At 42.1% G+C, this 19,533-nt stretch overlaps 3 protein-coding genes across 7 annotated transcripts in view; 1 reads left to right on the forward strand and 2 right to left on the reverse strand.

Moving 5' to 3' along the window:
- LOC110515173 lies at window positions 1–8,333 on the reverse strand. Its single transcript, XM_036987470.1, has 8 exons — window positions 8,166–8,333; window positions 7,238–7,313; window positions 6,771–6,889; window positions 6,506–6,542; window positions 5,974–6,374; window positions 869–4,508; window positions 621–708; window positions 1–279 (listed from the first exon to the last, which is right to left on the reverse strand). The coding sequence occupies exons 2-8, from the start codon at window positions 7,238–7,240 to the stop codon at window positions 101–103; spliced, it is 4,467 nt and encodes a 1,488-aa protein (XP_036843365.1). The 5' UTR covers window positions 7,241–7,313; window positions 8,166–8,333; the 3' UTR covers window positions 1–100.
- Window positions 715–19,533, reverse strand: part of LOC110515722 — a 26,165-nt gene continuing 7,346 nt past the window's right edge. For 3 of the 4 annotated variants that reach the window (XM_036987840.1, XM_036987736.1, XM_036987681.1), the window contains one exon: window positions 18,879–19,279. The gene's annotated coding sequence lies outside the window, so the exon portion shown is untranslated. Of the gene's footprint in view, window positions 890–18,878; window positions 19,280–19,533 lie in introns of those variants that run through there. The other variant, XM_036987796.1, reaches the window with a different exon arrangement.
- Window positions 9,531–19,533, forward strand: part of LOC110519734 (protein ANKUB1-like) — a 26,592-nt gene continuing 16,589 nt past the window's right edge. The window contains exons 1-4 of one of the 2 annotated variants that reach the window (XM_036988195.1): window positions 9,531–9,908; window positions 12,567–12,777; window positions 12,921–13,035; window positions 13,456–16,518. In XM_036988195.1, the coding sequence (XP_036844090.1) occupies window positions 12,663–12,777; window positions 12,921–13,035; window positions 13,456–13,789 (564 nt within the window). In that variant the 5' untranslated portion in view covers window positions 9,531–9,908; window positions 12,567–12,662 and the 3' untranslated portion in view covers window positions 13,790–16,518. Of the gene's footprint in view, window positions 9,909–12,566; window positions 12,778–12,920; window positions 13,036–13,455; window positions 16,519–19,533 lie in introns of those variants that run through there. The other variant, XM_036988230.1, reaches the window with a different exon arrangement.

A 19,533-nucleotide genomic window follows, 5' to 3' on the forward strand; every position in this document is an offset into this window, starting at 1 on the left:
CTCGTAATAAAGTATCTCACAGTTGTTTTCGGCGTATGTGACCAATACGATTAGATTCTCATCTGAACAAATGAATGCTCTCGTTGTTATAATGAGGAATTTATTTAAATAATTTGGTTTTCCTTGAAGATTTGAATGGGCTGAGAAAGCCTTTCGTGATGGATCTAGACAATCTGGTGAAAAGGGAGGGTTTGCGACTCTTCTCTTCAAGTGGGAAGGACGATGCGATATCATAAATTCCCTCTGGAGAAAAGGAGCCATGAGATGTTGTCATCGTCTCTGCAACAAAAGACCATCCAGCATGCCATCAATTTACATTTTAACTCATTTATCAGACACTCTTATCCAGAGAGACTTACAAGGAGCAATTAGGATTAAGTGCCTAGCTCAAGAGCACATTGACAGATTTTGCCTCGTGAACTCAGGGATTCTGAACCAGCAACCTATCGGTTACTGGCCCAACCTCTTAACCCACTAGGCTACCACCCAGCCCACAGTACAGTATGTCATAGGTAACAACTCAGAGGAGTACAACATCTTTCCAAATGAATTAGTGGAATGGTAAAGGGATAATGTCTCAGTCTTGACTGAGCAGCAGCCTAAACAGCAGCAGGGCTTACCTGTAAAGTACACAGTAGGGGAAATGTTCTGGGGCTGGTACTCCAGAGACTCTTGAGGACAGTGGTCCTTTCTAACTTTCTTGGAACCCTGGTTGGTGGGAAAAGGCACATTAAAACAAACTGAAATGTTTTCGATATCTTAAAGTACAGCATATCAACTGCAAAGAAGCAGTGCAATGCCATGACACAAAGAATCATATAAAAGGTCAACAGCAGTGTTATTCATGAAAGATGTATGTGTACTATACCTTTGTATTGAAGGTGAGGACCTGCTCTCCAGTACTGCTGATGGTATCCCTTTCCAAATCAAACACGCCTTCTACAATGTCACTGGTGGCCACGCTGGTAGCGGACTCAAAATAACATTTAGCAGTGGCTTTGGTGATCATTTGAAGAATGACCATGCAAGTAGAAGTCTTTGGATCGTTCTGGACTGAAACATCAAAGTTTATGTTTTCATATTCATCTGACCACTGTCTCAGGAAGCACTTCACTGTCTCTTCAGCAAATATCTGGAGAAGCTGAGAGGAGAGCTCCTTGGATATGGCACATTGTTCCTTTCCCCATTTCAGCCTTGAAAGAATGGAGTCTGAAGCACTTCTGGCTGCTGCCAATGTTAAGACCTGTGGAGTGCTGTGGCTGTCCTGAAGGGCTATCACTTTATCCACCAATTCATGGCTGAAAATGTGGATGGTCCAAGTGGAAATGATTTTTCTCAATTTCCTAACAGCAGATCGGAGGTCGTCAAGATGTGAAGCACCCTGTCCATCTTCCTGTGTGTTCTCAACACTTTCCACCATAATGTCCACTACCACCCCAGCAGCTTGCCTGACTTTGTCCACAAAGGTTACAGGAAGTAAGTCCTCTGTGTGAAAGAAGTCGTCAATGATTGTGTTTCTAACAATGGGAAAGTCAATCTGAGCAGGAAACTCAGTGGGGATGGGAGTCCCGGGTAAGGCAAAGTGCCATTTCGACTGCCTTAATTTTGAAGTAGGTGTTAGAGAGATGGAAGAGCGTGAAGAAGAGGTATTTCTTGTATTTTGGCTGTCAGCACTCCTACAACGGATCGTGTCAATATCCTCCAGCATGGATCCTGAGAGCTCAGTGGTTTTAGGTAGTAATTTGTGCGGAATGTCCACACAGGCATCGTTTACACCAGGTGTAACACTGCTCTGGTTGACCTCAAGATGGCCGAGACTTGCTCTTTGTGATGCAGGACTGCTTTGATATGTAAAGATTTGGATTGAACCAAGTGTTGTGTCTGATCTTTGAAGATCTTTTCTGAGAAACTCCGTAATCTTACTTTGCAGACTGTTGTAGATGTTATGAGCCACAGACCAGATTCTTTTCTCAGAAACCTGTCCAGTGGTGAGCAGGGAGGTTCCAGATACCATGTCAGATGATTGGGTGGTCTGGGTGAGCTCCTGCTGGTCTTTCACCATGGTTTGTATAATATCAGTAGATGTGGTGGATGTAGATACAGACTGGAGGTACTTATCTGTTGTACCTTCCTCCACAATGTTAAATGATCTAGAGAGGACCTCACTCACTCCTTTCTCAGCTTTGGTTTGGAACTCATGACTAGAACGTTTTTGGAGGCTCTTTGTTGAAAGACTGTGGGAAGATGCAATGCCTTTGGAGGCAGCCGTGCTGCAATCTAGACTTACTGGAGAGGTTCGCTCAGGAGAACCTTGGAGACGTTCAAACATGTCTTCACATGGTGTTGGGGACCTTGACAAGGAGATGTCCTTCAGCTGAGACAGAACACCACCTACCAACATGTTGACCTCAAGGGACATATCAGATATTTTCTTTCCTACTGTGGAGAAGCAAGGTGCATTTGATGCCTGATCCTCGCATGAGGTCAAGATTGTTGAAATGACCTCTTTGGTACTATTGGTCAGTAGAGCCTTGTCTGTTTCAGTCCAGAGAAGTTTTGAACACTCGCTGACACCCCTGTGTAGAGCCACTTCAAGGTTCAAACTGTGAAAGTGAGGCACACTCTTACTAGCTTGCCTCAAGTCCTGGCTTGCCAAACAAATGTGCTCCTTAGTCCCAAGATGTCCAGAGTCCTCTGTGGGTATATGACTAGACGTTCTGCTCAGCATGTCTGACCTCCGCTGATGAATGATGAAGTCCTTTAATGTCTTCTGAATATTGTTATATAAACTAGTGGTAGCAGACCAGATCCTGCTCTGTAGCTTTTGTGCATTTTCCTGGAGGTCAGGTTCTCTCTCCTCTACTTTTGCAGGTTGCGCCAAGCTCTGCAGGTCTTCCACAAATGTTTCAATGATGCCAAAGGCAGCAGAATCCGCACAAATATCATTTGACCATGTGTACTGGTTTTGAATGGAACAAGACCTGGATGCTACAGAATAAGCAGGCTGTGCACTAGTTAAGCTACTGGTGGACTTTTTAACTAGGAACTCACTCACTGCTTGAGTGGCATTTCTCTTAAATTCCTCACTTGAGAGTTTTCTAATACAATCTAACAGACTGGTCAAAGAAGCTGTGGCCTTACTTCTGCTGTCCTCAATTTGACAGGGGAACTCACATACTATTGGTGATGAGGCCCTGGAATGGGCAATATCCCCAAGCTGAGCCAGAACACCCTCTACAAATTTCTCTCTCTCAATAGAGAAGCCTGATCCTTTTTCTCCAACAGTGTACAGGGCGTCCTCCTTTGACATTGCAGTCTTGTACAAGACCAGAAGCTCTGAGATGACTTCTTTGGTGCAAGTTGTCAGAAGGAGCTTGCTTTCTTCTGACTCAGTTTTTGCCCAAAGAAGTTTTGAGCACTCACTTAGGCCTCTTTGTAAAGTAACTGCACCAGTGGACTCTGGCAACTGAGGCTCACTCTTACTGGGCCTATATTTCATGTTTAAGCAAGGAAGTGGAACTGTCTCCTTAAACTCAGCATTTGTGATGTTGTCATCAGATGTGACAATGCTCTTTAAGGCACATCGCTGAAGCTTGCTGAAATAATCTTTCAAGTTGTTTTGGATGCTGTGGTAAATGTGAACAGCAGCAGACCAGGCACTCTTCTGTTGGGGACTCTCTTCAGATTCAGCCAAGGACTTCATATCTGACACGAAAGTCTTAACAACTACTGACGCTGCTGAGCCCACTGGGTGAATTGACTCTGTCTTTACAATGCCAGACAATGTTTGACCTGATACAGCACCTGTTAACTCAGACTGATTGACTGAACTAGGAAAGCTCAAACTACTGACTTTTTTGTCAAGAACTCCACTCACTGCTTGTATTGCTGATGTTTGAAACTCCCGGCTAGAGAGTTTTTGGATGCTCTTAGATGTGAGCGTGCAGGAGGAACCAGATTCACTAATATTGTAGCTGCTCTCGTATTTCCTTATCAGGGCATCAAGATCCTCAATGAAGCCAACATGCGATGCCAAAAACGTGATCTTGTCCTTCAGATCTTCCAGCAAATTCTGTTCGTTCTCGTCAACAAAAGCCACCATTGTGTCAGAGATCATGGTCATGACTTGCCCTGTTAGACTCTTGCTCTCTTGGTCAACTTTTTCAAGTTTAGCAGCCAGCTCTCTCACCATGCTTTCAGTCACCTTGGTCTGTGAGTCTCCCCTTACCGGTGTCACTAGAGAGGTTTGACTTGCGGAGGCACTCTTAACGACCACTGATAAGGCCGACTTGACATCTTTAGCCAACTCTGACATTACAGCAGGGGTTAGCATCATAGAGCCTGCACTTCCAGATGGAGAATTGAACATGCATGCAAGTTTGGAGAGAGAACCTTGCAGGCTGTCCTGCACACAGGTGACGAGGGTGTCCTCTGAGACACCTAAGAGGACTTGTAGCATCTCAGAGTTGGTTGTTTTCTTCTGCACATCAGACAGAGAGGTTAGAGTCCTTGGGAAAAAAAAACAGCAGAAATCATCACAGTCAAACAAATAATATGTAAGGCTGTGATGCACATTCAGTGTGTCAAATACATCTGCACCATTGAAAACAATGAGGAAAACGCTGCTGTTTCTCTGAGAAAAAACCTTAGTGTGATGTCAGCCTAACTGCTTAATTTCTAAAGCCCAATAAAATGTATTTTGTATAAGTCATTTGTATTGAAACTGGCCTGTAGATATCTATATATCCTGGCAACATCTATCCTCTACAAAAATCCAAATTGCTATAAACTTCAAATAATGTAACTTCTAATAACTTCAAGGACAATCATAAATACAAGGCAGTTTGAAGAAATGTTAAAGGGAAATTTCTAAATGTTTCAACTTCATATTCATCATCTCCAGCACCACCCCAACATCAGCATATGTGAAAAACGGGCATTTCTATGTTTTGTAGTAAAAAAGATAGAGGAAGATAAGTGTTTTCTATGACATCATCAACCAATTAGTAGGCAATGCCTACTCATAATTGGTTAAAATCACACGATGCACACTGATGATGTCATTAGAATCTAGAGCTGAGCATTTAACCAACATTTTTGTTATTTTTCGGTTTTTAAACAACTAATTGACCGACGTCGGCTCAATTATTTGAATTCCATATAGTTAATTTTTTTCTTCTTCTGTGAGCTCGATGCTCAGTTTCTGTAGAGATAAATCAGATCAAGCACAAACTATGCAATGTAGTAGGGAGTTGTAGTTTCCAACAGGCCAATATTCTACATAGTTTAGCACAGAAAATATGGCAATTAATTCCCATAATCCATTGCACGCCCACTTACTTGTCCACTCTGTGTGGAGCAGATACGGAAACCTCATTGACTGAGACGGAGAGACGAGAGAATGCATGAAAGAGATAAAAAGCAGTTGCGTTGCGAGGATTCTCTACCTGGAAATACATGATCTAAGTGATTGACAGTTGGTGTTCAGCGGTCATAAAAGTAGGTCTTATTTACTTAGAAGAACTACTAAAATAGTGATTTTGTCAGACAGGATAAGCAGCAGCTCTATAGAGATGAGTTGATGACTTGGAATGAAATAATAAAGTCATCAAATAAATATTTTATATGAGAAAGTAAATGATGGTTGATAAGTCATAAACAGTAATGGACAGTCACTACCATCATGGGACTTTTATTCATTGTTTTATTATGTGTTGTTACAGCATTCAACACACATAATCCATAGTGCATTCAATGTCTAAAAAAAGTATTGAAATCCAAAACCGTGATTATTTTTTAAATATTTGAATGGAAACCAAACCAACCTCAAAAAGCACTAATTTCTCAGCACTATTGGAAACAGTTACGTCCCTCTATATTTTTTTTACTACAAAGCATGGAAATGTGTAATTTTCACATATGGTGATGCTGGAGATGAATATGAAGTTGTTAAATTTCCCTTTAAGAACATACCTCATGGCCCCCTTGGGCAGGTAGCTTCCACTGCCCAGACTGCCCTTAGTCAGGTAAATCTCCTTGAACTTAAGTTGTGATTCCTGTTCTTCTTCCTCTTCCTGCTCCATACAGTTGGAGGAAGGGTAGGGAGTCGGGATGCGAAAGCTATTGTAAGACTTTCGACTGCCTGGCCTCTTAGGTACACCAGCCTCAGTAAATCTCACGCGGGACTTGGTGTTAGTCTTATCGTCTAACAGACTGGTGAGTGACGCTGTGAGAGATCTCTGTAACAATGGAGAGGAGGCAGCATCTTGGATGCCCAGTAGTTCGTAAAGACCTGGGATGATGATCTGCATCAGCTTGTCCGATAAAAACTGGACAATCCTCAGACACAAGCCGGCAAGCTGTTGTTTTGTCAGCTGTATTCCAGAAACAGAAGAAGTGTTTTAAAATGTTGCATAGTGCGTCTTTCAAAAGCTTATGAACAAGGTTAAACATTAGGCAGAGTTTTCATGGTAATCTGATTAAATTGTCAGTAACATGATCTTACCGGGTCAAACATGCCCTCACGAATCCCCCTCCATTGCCTGAAAACAATATTGTTATAAATGTTGTCATATCAGGATGCGTGGCAGAATAGTTTTTATTTAATTATTTGCCTGATTGTGAAGTTATACTTGCTTTGTGTCAGTTGTTTTGGCAAAATTTCAATGTGACAACTTTTCTAGCACTGAACATTTTTTTCAGATTGATCAGTTTCTAATTTGATCCTATTTCCTTGAAGGTGTGATAGTACCAAAGAAAACAGAACATACTTCTCAGTTAGGTTTTGAAGGAAGTCCATAAGTGTCAGATGTTCCACATTGTTGAGCTTCCCCTCTTCTGTGGTTTCCATCACTGAGGTTGCTCTGCTCCTGGTACAATTGCTCTGCTCCTGGTAGAAATGTAATTATATTGCAAATAATCAAACTTAATATACAACAAATATCATACTGAAATAATTATTCTGTGGTTTCCACAGTGCTGCTTTGCTTCTGGTAGAAATAAACATTATGAGTCTCAAATAATGGCACCAACAGAGTCAAACTTAACATATACAACAAATATCATACTGAAATAATTATTAACTGTTAAAGAGTGGAGGAGCATTGGCAACGTTGGGCCAATTAAACAACTGCAACACAACAGAGATGGTTGTGGTACGTCAACATTGCCAATGATAGCATCACTATAACATTTTATTGGATTAATGTTGTAATATGAAATGACAAGGTCAACTTACCATCTCATTGACAGCTTCAGAGGTCAGGTGGTCATCCACCACACAGACAGGCAGGTCTAGAGACTGGGACAAGGCTCTATGGTCATAACCAGGAGAGAATGGAAACATCAGAGCAGTCCCAATGGCAGAATCTAACCACTGTCTTCATGTCAAAGACTCACTCACTCATTTTCTTTGTCAAACCTACCCCTTAGAATGACTTCGATATTAACACGGAATATATTTTGTTATTAATAAGAGATCTCTCAATAATAATTCTCACAATAGCATATTGGTAGTAGTCAGTGACATATTAAAGCTAAGCAGGGCTGGGTGTAGTTAAAACCCTGGATGGGGTTCGATCCCGGGCTGAGGTGCTGCCTATTGTTTTTTTCTGAAAGTGTATATAATGTTGAAAATCTGACATGGTTTCAAAGGTACAAATTCAACCTATTTTATACAAGGTTTGGCTATGCTGAATTTAGTTTACAATGATGACATCATCCTGTGGTTGAAATGTCACCCTCAAAACAACAGTTAGGCCTATACCCCATTATATCCACTACGCCCCCCCCCCCCCCCCCCCCACTTTATATTTTACCAATATATATGCAGCCCACCAGCCCTAAAGCATGAACATGTTTTTTTGCTAGAAAATGTGGATTAAGAGAAGCAAAATGATCCTTTTCGCTAGTTTCATCTAAATAGAAGGGCAACAAGACATTGACAAACTTTGACATATCTGCTTTCACCGGGATTTAAAAACCCAGGCTTTCCTAAAATGTTTACCTCAGCCAGTTTAGAACCCAGGTGTGTCTACAAAACACATGTACTCCTCCATAAGGTTCATGGCTTGCCTATTGTTTTATCCCAGTACAAGAGGGGCAACTGGATTCAGGATTAAACACAAGCAGTCTTTAAGGTATATCTTATTACAGTTTAGGCCTACCTTATTATTTTCTTCCATCTGGCAAAATCATTTTAAGGAATGAAATCTGTTTTGTTGCTAGTATTATTAGTAACTGTAGGAAAATACAGCTGTAGAGTACAAGAATCAGCTACTTTCTGAAGGGAAGCCAAGCTCATAAGCAATTTAGAACCTACAGACAATTATGACAAAATTGGAACGCATGAATGTGTCACAAACGCCTTGTGGTCACATGTTATTTTAGGGCGTGGCTCCACATTCGTGACCGGTTGTCTTAATGTCATTAAGCAACAACAACAAAAAAAACATAAATAGCTACTACAATTTCGAAACATGATTTTGTCATCAGTTCAGTACCATTTGTTTGATTTTGTGGACCCACGACTAGACTTTATCCATGTTAGCTAGTTGCTAGCGATGCTAGTCAGCATAGGCTGCTACGTGATAAACAGTTCGCGTTAGCGAATTAGCTACCTAGCTAGCCAGCCTAACAAGCTGTCAAATCCAATGGAAACCGATGCAACCCTGCTGCCAAATAAGGGCTAGCTCGATGACCCGTGGTAACAGTGAGGTCCCCATGAGTTTCAAGGCTTTAATAAGTGCTATCGTGCAGAAAAAGCGAATAAAATACTGGTTGATGAGCTAGCTAAGTTAGCTAGCAAGACGGGTATGACCGTTAACAGCGTGCATGCACAAATGCATGACGACACATTGTATCTCAGTGAAGCAGGCATGCAGAACGAGATCGCCCCACCAAGCCAGATAGTAGAGGGGTACAACAACGCCGGGACACAGAGGCATAGCTCATACAATTATATTTTGTTCCAGTCAATGACAATACATGTTGAAAAATAAATACCTGCGTCAAATATATGGCATCGCATGCTAGTGCAAAGATAGCTTGCATGAATTTTTTTTTTTAAATCCAGTGACCACTAGATGTCCTCGTATACCCACATTTAGATCAAACGTATTTGATTTTTCATCAGTACTGTGAATGACAAACCCACTGAATCTAGTTTAATAATCTTTATACTCAGCAGGTAGAGGCTTAGGTACTTCAAATCAGTGCTTAATTTGAGCCGGATCATGCCAGAACAAGATCCGGCACCTTTCCATTCTGGACTGTTTTGTTCCGGAACCTATTTGGCCGAATCCGGTACCTCTCGTGCCATGAAAAATAATTTTCACTTTTTGCTATGTAACAATTATAATAAAAGCGATCAAAGTTCATTCGAGTTGCCTCTTCGTCAATTATCCTGCCCCCTCATCTCTCCAGAGTTGCACTTCATCATTTGTTTCCTTATAGAATCATAGCTGCATGAAGGGTTCTGGAGGAATTTTCTAAAGTTACGGAATTACTGCTGTCTGTTCAGAAATAAATGAAATCATTCAGAATAGCCTAATACGTCATGAGAAGCCCTATAATTTAGCTACAGAGGACCAATAGCTTCTTTTTTAAATAGCCTAGCTGCGGATTGTAGCCCAATAACAAAGAATAGCCTACAGTCGGGAACGCGAGGCAAATCTGTCAGTGAAAAAACAGCAGGCAGACAAAACAGGCCTTTTGCAATATTTCAAATACAATCGAGGGAAAACAGGTTGGAAAGCAATGACTCTTGCTGAAAAGATAAGACTATGCTGTAGACTACCAAAATATTTGATCAAAACCCAAACATTGTTTTACAAAACAGAGAGAGGGAGAGATAGGCTTTTGACACGAGCGCATCGACAATCTCCAGCGAGTGAGCTGCGCATCATTGGGTGAGTCAGTGAAACTGGAAAGCATTTTTAGGACTAATTTCCTCCTCATATTGTAGCCTACTATATGTTTCTCCACAAACCTAGGCCTATAGGCTATTGATGGATTCAAGACAAGGTCGTTTTTATTGATCTCAGATACTAAGTTTGTCAGTGTCAAAGTAGCCTGCCATTTCGATCATTTGTGCGGATTAAAAAAAGATAATGCAAAAGTCTCCAGTCATGTAAAAGGATGTAGAATTGCACGAAATGCGGTTTTAAAAAGGCCAACACTTTCCCGGACCCTAGGCTACTAAAAATGTTCCCCATGTGTTCACCTACTGTAAATGGCTCTACTCTACTGCTCTACCCAAATGTGATGATATGCGTTCAATGCTCTATTATAATAGGTGATCTTTTTTCTCATTAGTTCTGGTACCACAAATCAAATCAAATCAAATTTATTTATATAGCCCTTCGTACATCAGCTGATATCTCAAAGTGCTGTACATAAACCCAGCCTAAAACCCCAAACAGCAAGCAATGCAGGTGTAGAAGCACGGTGGCTAGGAAAAACTCCCTAGAAAGGCCAAAACCTAGGAAGAAACCTAGAGAGGAACCAGGCTATGTGGGGTGGCCAGTCCTCTTCTGGCTGTGCCGGGTGGAGATTATAACAGAACATGGCCAAGATGTTCAAATGTTCATAAATGACCAGCATGGTCGAATAATAATAAGGCAGAACAGTTGAAACTGGAGCAGCAGCACAGCCAGGTGGACTGGGGACAGCAAGGAGTCATCATGTCAGGTAGTCCTGGGGCATGGTCCTAGGGCTCAGGTCCTCCGAGAGAGAGAAAGAGAGAAGGAGAGAATTAGAGAACGCACACTTAGATTCACACAGGACACCGAATAGGACAGGAGAAGTACTCCAGATATAACAAACTGACCCTAGCCCCCCGACACATAAACTACTGCAGCATAAATACTGGAGGCTGAGACAGGAGGGGTCAGGAGACACTGTGGCCCCATCCGAGGACACCCCCGGACAGGGCCAAACAGGAAGGATATAACCCCACCCACTTTGCCAAAGCACAGCCCCCACAACACTAGAGGGATATCTTCAACCACCAACTTACCATCCTGAGACAAGGCTGAGTATAGCCCACAAAGACCTCCGCCACGGCACAACCCAAGGGGTTGTACCACAGAGCCCCCCCTCTGGCACCTCCCAATTTACAAATTAAGCTCTGCTTCAAATTTTAAATTTGAAGAGTACAGCAGACAGAGTACAGCAGACTACAGTAGAGCACAGCAGAGTACAGCAGACAGAGTACAGCAGAGTACAGTAGAGCACAGCAGAGTACAGCAGACTACAGTAGAGCACAGCAGACTACAGTAAAGTACAGCAGACAGAGTACAGTAGAGTACAGCAGAGTACAGCAGAGTACAGTAGAGCACAGCAGGCCGTATAGTAGGAGAAGAAGAGGCCCTTTGGGTTCATTGAAATACATATTCATAATATTTCTGTTAACAATTTAATCTGCACCCAGATTAGTCTTCAATTTAATTTACACCCAGATTAGTGTTCAATTTAATCTGCACCCAGATTAGTCTTCAATTTAATTTTCACCCAGATTAGTGTTCAATTTAATCTGCACCCAGATTAGTGTTCAATTTAATCTGCACCCAGATTAGTCTTCAATTTAATTTTCACCCAGATTAGTGTTCAATTTAATCTGCACCCAGATTAGTCTTCAATTTAATTTTCACACAGATTAGTGTTCAATTTAATCTGCACCCAGATTAGTGTTCAATGTGATAGAACAAAACTCAGTACAGCACATGAATTAGAAAATGTTGTTACAAGTTTGATCCACGAGATGGTGGTAGATTATAAATTTAAATAGCACGGACCTTTGATTTGTCTCTGGATAGAAATTGCCCTTGGGCACAGATCAGTTTACTCTCACCAAATCCTAACCTTTACCATTAGCAGTAAAAACACAAACCAGACCTAAGATCAGTGCAAAGGAGCCACTTCATCTTACCCCTGTAATTATATGACTCCTAACTTATATATACTGAGTGTACCAAACATTAGAAACACCTTCCTAATATTGAGTTGCACCCCGCCTTTTGCCATCAGAACAGCCTCAATTCGTTGGGGCATGGACTCTACAAGGTGTTTGAAAGCGTTCCCCAGGGATGCTGGCCCATGTTGACTCCAATGCTTCCAACAGTTGTGCCAAGTTGGCTGGATGTTCTTTGGGTGGTGGACCATTCATGATACACACAGGAAACTGTTGAGTGTGAAAAACCCTGGCAGCATTGCAGTTCTTGACACAAACCGGTGCACCTGGCACCTACTACCCCGTTCAAAGGCACTTAAATATTTTGTCTTGCCCATTCACCCTCTGAATGGCACACATACACAATCTATGCCTCAATTGTCTCAAGGCTTAAAAATCATTCTTTAACCTGTCCGCTCCCCTTCATCTACACTGAAGTGGATTTAACAAGTGACATCATTAAGGGATCATAGCTTTCACCTGGATTCACCTGGTCAGTCTTTGTCATGGAAAGAACAGGTGTTCATAATGTTTTGTTTACTCGGTGTATAAACACAACATAGGTATTTATGTAAAACAAGTGAATTTACTGTATGTCCATGGTCTTATACTTCAGTGGGAGCCGGTGGTGCGTGTGTTCAGTGCCGTGACGGGGGAGACCCTCTCAGTCTTGGGCACTGTGTTTCTCCTGAGTACGTCTGTGGCCAGGCTCATGACCCTGGTGTCCCAGCAGTGTGGGCTTCCCGTCAGCTCCTTCAGACTGAGCTCTCCCACCGGCCTGCAACTCTACGACTGCAACCGGCTGCACGACTACGCCATTGACCTGGGTATGGCCTTCCTTGTGCAGTAGATCAATGGTCCTCTGGCTCAACACCTTATGGATGTAACACAGAGACAAATGGACTGTATGGAACACATTCTTGGTTCATGGCAACCAGGAGGACAACCTGCATTTGTCTCTGTCTCCCAGGGGCTATTCTACGGTTGGACACCTGGGATGGGTGGGCGGAGTTCCTCAGAGGCTGCTTCCTGGGACACAGACTGACCGTCCAACGACACCTGTCTAGGGAGAGACCTGTGAGGAGGTCAGAATACACATCTATCTACACACTGAACTGTATGATAGACTTACTATCAACAGTGATGGTACTGAACCTTTATATAGCTTACAATAATGGTACTGACCCTGTATATAGCTTACAATGATAGTACTGACCCTGTATATAGCTTACAATAATGGTACTGACCCTGTATATAGCTTACAATAATGGTACTGACCCTCTATATAGCTTACAATGATAGTACTGACCCTGTATATAGCTTATATTCTCGTGTTTTTTTCCTTCATACAATTTTTCTCTTACCCTGATATTTAAAACTGCATTGTGGGAAAGAGCTTGCAAGAAAGCATTTTACTGTACTGTTTTATAACCCACTGTATCTTGTGAACTTGACAAAAAAAACTTGAAACGTGTTATAAATACATTGATTCTGTATTATTCCAGGTTCCAGCTCCGGGTGGCACTCTACATCGCTGCTTCTCTGGGCCACTTGGACCTGGCCGGCTGGCTGCTGGAGAGGGGGGTGCGTGTCATTGAGCCGGTGGGGGTTCACCCTTACCGTGAGTGGTGCCACCAGACGGCCCACCCCGACGTCGCCAAGTGTCCCGCTGTTGCCTCCATCGAGCGCGGCCAGCTCACCATCCTCAAACTCTTTTTCGCCATCAGCGTTCTGACCCTTGCCTGTCGGGGAAGTGTGTGCGTCACCTGGCCACCAAGCTGTGCTCTGTGGTGGTCCTCCCAGGTATGGCCCTGCCCATGCGGACATACCTCCAGATAAAGGTATCAGGGTGATGTCCAAAGCCTCTCGACGTTTGACCCCCATCAACTGCCCATCTCATGTATCCTGCCCGCTCCGCCCCCTGGCATCCCAGGATAAACCTCTTCAACTACCGAAGCTACACCCTGTGGCCACGAGGGATGAAAGAGAGAAGAAGAGGGGATGGGAAGGGATGTGAGGAGGATGAGAGTGGGGATCAGAACAGCAACCAATGGAGGAGCAGAGTCCCGCTCCCGCCCATTTCCAGAGACACCAATCTCAGACCTGTGTTTGCCTCGCCAAATTCCGCCCAGATACTCACCACCTCACTGGAGGCCTTTTCTCCCCACTGCGACCGCACATCCAGAGAAAACGCCATATACTGTTTGGCCTTGGCCAGGTTAGTCCAAGTTTAAATGACAGCTACGGTGAATATGAATATTTCTCTGGAGGTTTCTTATGAAAGGTGTGAATACTGTCAGAAGAAGCCTCCTATAATCAGTGGTGGGGGGGGGGACACATGTAAAAGCTGTTTACACACTTTTTATTTTATTTTGTTCAAGCATTTACCCACCTTTTGTGGAAGATGCATTGAAAGTAGAGGGAGCGTTACTTCTTTAATCCTGAACGGCAATCAGCATTTACCAGTCAATGTTTTTACCACTACATCACTGCCTATGATATACCCTTATCCTCCCTGAATAGATTTCAGTACAAACAAATCATGAGCCAACCATCATGCTTAGAAGGTATATAGTCAAATCAAATCAAATCAAACTTTATTTGTCACATGCGCTGAATACAACACGTGTAGTTCTTTCTGTGAAATACTTTACTTACAAGCCCTTAACAAACAGTGCAGTTCAAGAAGAGTTGAAGAGAATATTTACCCAATAAACTAAAGTAACAAATAATAAAACAGTTGAACTTGTCCAGAGGCCATTTGATTAATTGTTCAGCAGTCTTATGACTTGGGGTTAGAAGCTGTTATAGGTTTACCCTAACAAGTCCTGAAACAAATCATGGGGCGGCAGGGTTAGAGCGTTGGACTAGTAACCGGAAGGTTGCAAGTTCAAATCCCGAGCTGACAAGGTACAAATCTGTCGTTCTGCCCCTGAACAGGCAGTTAACCCACTGTTCCTAGGCTGTCATTGAAAATAAGAATTTGTTCTTAACTGACTTGCCTAGTTAAATAAAATAAAAATAAATTAAAAAATGAGCCAACTATCATGCTTAGAAGGTATATAGTGTCAGTCTTATTGGTTCACCCTAACAAGTTGTTTCAGTATGGGGAGAGGATAGAATGTAAGGGCACTTCATTAATGTATTGAGGCCATTACATATACAGTATTTCACAATGCTAGGACACAGATTTGGTCTCCTAACCTTGTTCTGGTTGATTGACTCTCTAACAGTGCCTTCACACAGAGACCATGGTTGCAGCAGCTGAATGTAGCGCGGACTCTGTCCAGGAGGAGTGCTCAGCACATTGGGTAGACACCAGGATCCTGGTCATTAGGCAGATTAAACATACTGAAACAAGGAGGGACAACCTGGAATTGTCCAAAAAGGAACTCTTATCTAATTTTTTTTACAGTGAACAAGATGAGACTTTGGAACGGATGATGCCTGAAACAATGCGGACGACTTAGAATTTCGTTCCTTTGGATGAGGCTTATAGATATAGTCAGTACTGTGTTTGATTTGTGTGCAGAAAGTTTACAACGGCAGGCAGTGGATTCTCAGTCATTCCTATTCTCAAGTAACAAAAACGCATCATATTTCACTGGCTATTTGTAGTAGCCAAATGTGAATGGAATTATAATTATTCTAGAATCATTCAGTTGACTGAATGTGACTGTGGTTGTACTGAATGTGACTATGTGGTTGTGCTGTATGTGATTGTACTGAATGTGATAGTAAGTGTTTGACATGGGTCTAATTGAGGCTCCAACCCCCTGCCTTAAAACTCTTTTATTAAGATGTGGATCATTATTGCTCATATGAGTCTGTGCAGTGTCAAAATAATACATACTGTATTTCACATAGAGTATTCGACAAACTCTTTATTTACGTTACAAAACTGACAACTACTGTGACGATGTGTTAGCACAGCATGTGTCATCATTCCCCTGCAGTGTGTGGATTTACACAGCAATATAGCAGACAGCTTAAATAGTTTATTTTTATTTAACCTTTATTTCACTAGACAAGTCAGTTAAGAACAAATTCTTATTTACAATGATGGCCAAACTCGGACGACGCTGGGCCAATTATGCGGCACCCTATGGGACTCCCAATCACTACCAAATCCAATATCACACACTTCTTCCTTAGTATTCTGAGAACTATGAGTGGATCGTGGACCCATGCATAAATGATAACTTTGCTGTGGGGCAAGTAGAACATCCGGGTTAGTGTATGTGCATTATCTGGAGAGTTGATTGTCTTTGTCTCGAAGCCTTTCCATTTCTGGGGTATTGAAGAAGCTTCTGATCTCAACCTTGTTGACAGGTAAGAAACACTTGGTTAGTGTATGTGTCTTATCCAATGGGTTGTCAGGTGAACGTTGAAGATGCTTCTTGGAGGTGATCTAATGATGTCATTGAATCGCTGTCATTGAGTTGCTCACTGGACAAGACAATTATTCACTGAAAATTAAATCTGTCTTTCATTTCACTTATGTTGATACTTGATTGGCTATTTGCTGTCTTTTGAAAATACAAAAATAAATATAACTGTTTTATGAAGCACTTGTAGACATTCATTGTTTTCAAAATCATATTTTCAGCAAAACAGATACATACATTTACAATATGACATCAAATCAAAATAAAATAAGTGATATGTAAATGATTGGCAAAAGGCTCCAACCACCCAAGTCATAGACTGTTCACTCTGCTACCACACGGCAAGCGATACGAGAGCACCAAGTCTGGGACAAAAGGCTCCTTAACAGCTTCCACCCCCAAGCCATTAGACTGCTGAACAGCTTCTACCCCCAAGTCATTAGACTGCTGAACAGCTTCTACCCCAAAGTCATTAGACTGCTGAACAGCTTCTACCCCCAAGGCATTAGACTGCTGAACAGCTTCTACCCCCAAGTCATTAGACTGCTGAACAGCTTCTACCCCCAAGTCATTAGACTGCTGAACAGCTTCTACCCCCAAGCCATTAGACTGCTGAACAGCTTCTACCCCCAAGTCATTAGACTGCTGAACAGCTTCTACCCCCAAGTCATCAGACTGCTGAACGTTAATTAAATGGCCACCTGCACTATTTGCATTGACCCCCTTGGTTATTGATGTATTTTTCTAATTGTTTTCCACTGACTCTCTTGAATTGGCTCGATGCACACTCACTACACTCTACCCACACATTCACTGTCCGACTTTCACACTAGCTGCTGCTACTGTGTTTATTATCTATCCTAATTGACTAGTCACTTTTACGCTTACCTACATGTACAGTGCCTTGCGAAAGTATTCGGCCCCCTTGAACTTTGCGACCTTTTGCCACATTTCAGGCTTCAAACATAAAGATATAAAACTGTATTTTTTTGTGAAGAATCAACAACAAGTGGGACACAATCATGAAGTGGAACGACATTTATTGGATATTTCAAACTTTTTTAACAAATCAAAAACTGAAAAATTGGGCGTGCAAAATTATTCAGCCTCCTTAAGTTAATACTTTGTAGCGCCACCTTTTGCTGCGATTACAGCTGTAAGTCGCTTTAGGTATGTCTCTATCAGTTTTGCACATCGAGAGACTGACATTTTTTCCCATTCCTCCTTGCAAAACAGCTCGAGCTCAGTGAGGTTGGATGGAGAGCATTTGTGAACAGCAGTTTTCAGTTCTTTCCACAGATTCTCGATTGGATTCAGGTCTGGACTTTGACTTGGCCATTCTAACACCTGGATATGTTTACTTTTGAACCATTCCATTGTAGATTTTGCTTTATGTTTTGGATCATTGTCTTGTTGGAAGACAAATCTCCGTCCCAGTCTCAGGTCTTTTGCAGACTCCGTCAGGTTTTCTTCCAGAATGGTCCTGTATTTGGCTCCATCCATCTTCCCATCAATTTTAACCATCTTCCCTGTCCCTGCTGAAGAAAAGCAGGCCCAAACCATGATGCTGCCACCACCATGTTTGATAGTGGGGATGGTGTGTTCAGCTGTGTTGCTTTTACGCCAAACATAACGTTTTGCATTGTTGCCAAAAAGTTCAATTTTGGTTTCATCTGACCAGAGCACCTTCTTCCACATGTTTGGTGTGTCTCCCAGGTGGCTTGTGGCAAACTTTAACCAACACTTTTTATGGATATCTTTAAGAAATGGCTTTCTTCTTGCCACTCTTCCATAAAGGCCAGATTTGTGCAATATACGACTGATTGTTGTCCTATGGACAGAGTCTCCGACCTCAGCTGTAGATCTCTGCAGTTCATCCAGAGTGATCATGGGCCTCTTGGCTGCATCTCTGATCAGTCTTCTCCTTGTATGAGCTGAAAGTTTAGAGGGACGGCCAGGTCTTGGTAGATTTGCAGTGGTCTGATACTCCTTCCATTTCAATATTATCGCTTGCACAGTGCTCCTTGGGATGTTTAAAGCTTGGGAAATCTTTTTGTATCCAAATCCGGCTTTAAACTTCTTCACAACAGTATCTCGGACCTGCCTGGTGTGTTCCTTGTTCTTCATGATGCTCTCTGCGCTTTTAAAGGACCTCTGAGACTATCACAGTGCAGGTGCATTTATACGGAGACTTGATTACACACAGGTGGATTGTATTTATCATCATTAGTCATTTAGGTCAACATTGGATCATTCAGAGATCCTCACTGAATTTCTGGAGAGAGTTCGCTGCACTGAAATTAAAGGGGCTGAATAATTTTGCATGCCCAATTTTTCAGTCTTTGATTTGTTAAAAAAGTTAGAAATATCCAATAAATGTCGTTCCACTTCATGATTGTGTCCCACTTGTTGTTGATTCTTCACAAAAAAATACAGTTTTATATCTTTATGTTTGAAGCCTGAAATGTGGCAAAAGGTCGCAAAGTTCAAGGGGGCCGAATACTTTCGCAAGGCACTGTACATACTGTATTACCTCAACTACCTCGCACCCATGCACATTGACTCGGTACTGGTACTCCTTGTATATAGCCTTGTTATTGTTATTGTGTTACTATTTAGAAAATATTTTCTTACTTTTTAACTCTGCATTGTTGGGAATGGGCTCGTAATAAAGCATCTCACAGTTGTTTTCGGCGTATGTGACCAATACGATTAGATTCTCATCTGAACAAATGAATGCTCTCGTTGTTATAATGAGGAATTTATTTAAATAATTTGGTTTTCCTTGAAGATTTGAATGGGCTGAGAAAGCCTTTCGTGATGGATCTAGACAATCTGGTGAAAAGGGAGGGTTTGCGACTCTTCTCTTCAAGTGGGAAGGACGATGCGATATCATAAATTCCCTCTGGAGAAAAGGAGCCATGAGATGTTGTCATCGTCTCTGCAACGAAAGACCATCCAGCATGCCATCAATTTACATTTTTACTCATTTATCAGACACTCTTATCCAGAGAGACTTACAAGGAGCAATTAGGATGAAGTGCCTTGCTCAAGAGCACATTGACAGATTTTGCCTCGTGAACTCAGGGATTCTGAACCAGCAGCCTATCGGTTACTGGCCCAACCTCTTAACCCACTAGGCTACCACCCAGCCCACAGTACAGTATGTCATAGGTAACAACTCAGAGGAGTACA

Source organism: Oncorhynchus mykiss, chromosome 1 (assembly GCF_013265735.2).
Source record: "Oncorhynchus mykiss isolate Arlee chromosome 1, USDA_OmykA_1.1, whole genome shotgun sequence".
Taxonomy (NCBI): Eukaryota; Metazoa; Chordata; class Actinopteri; order Salmoniformes; family Salmonidae; genus Oncorhynchus; species Oncorhynchus mykiss.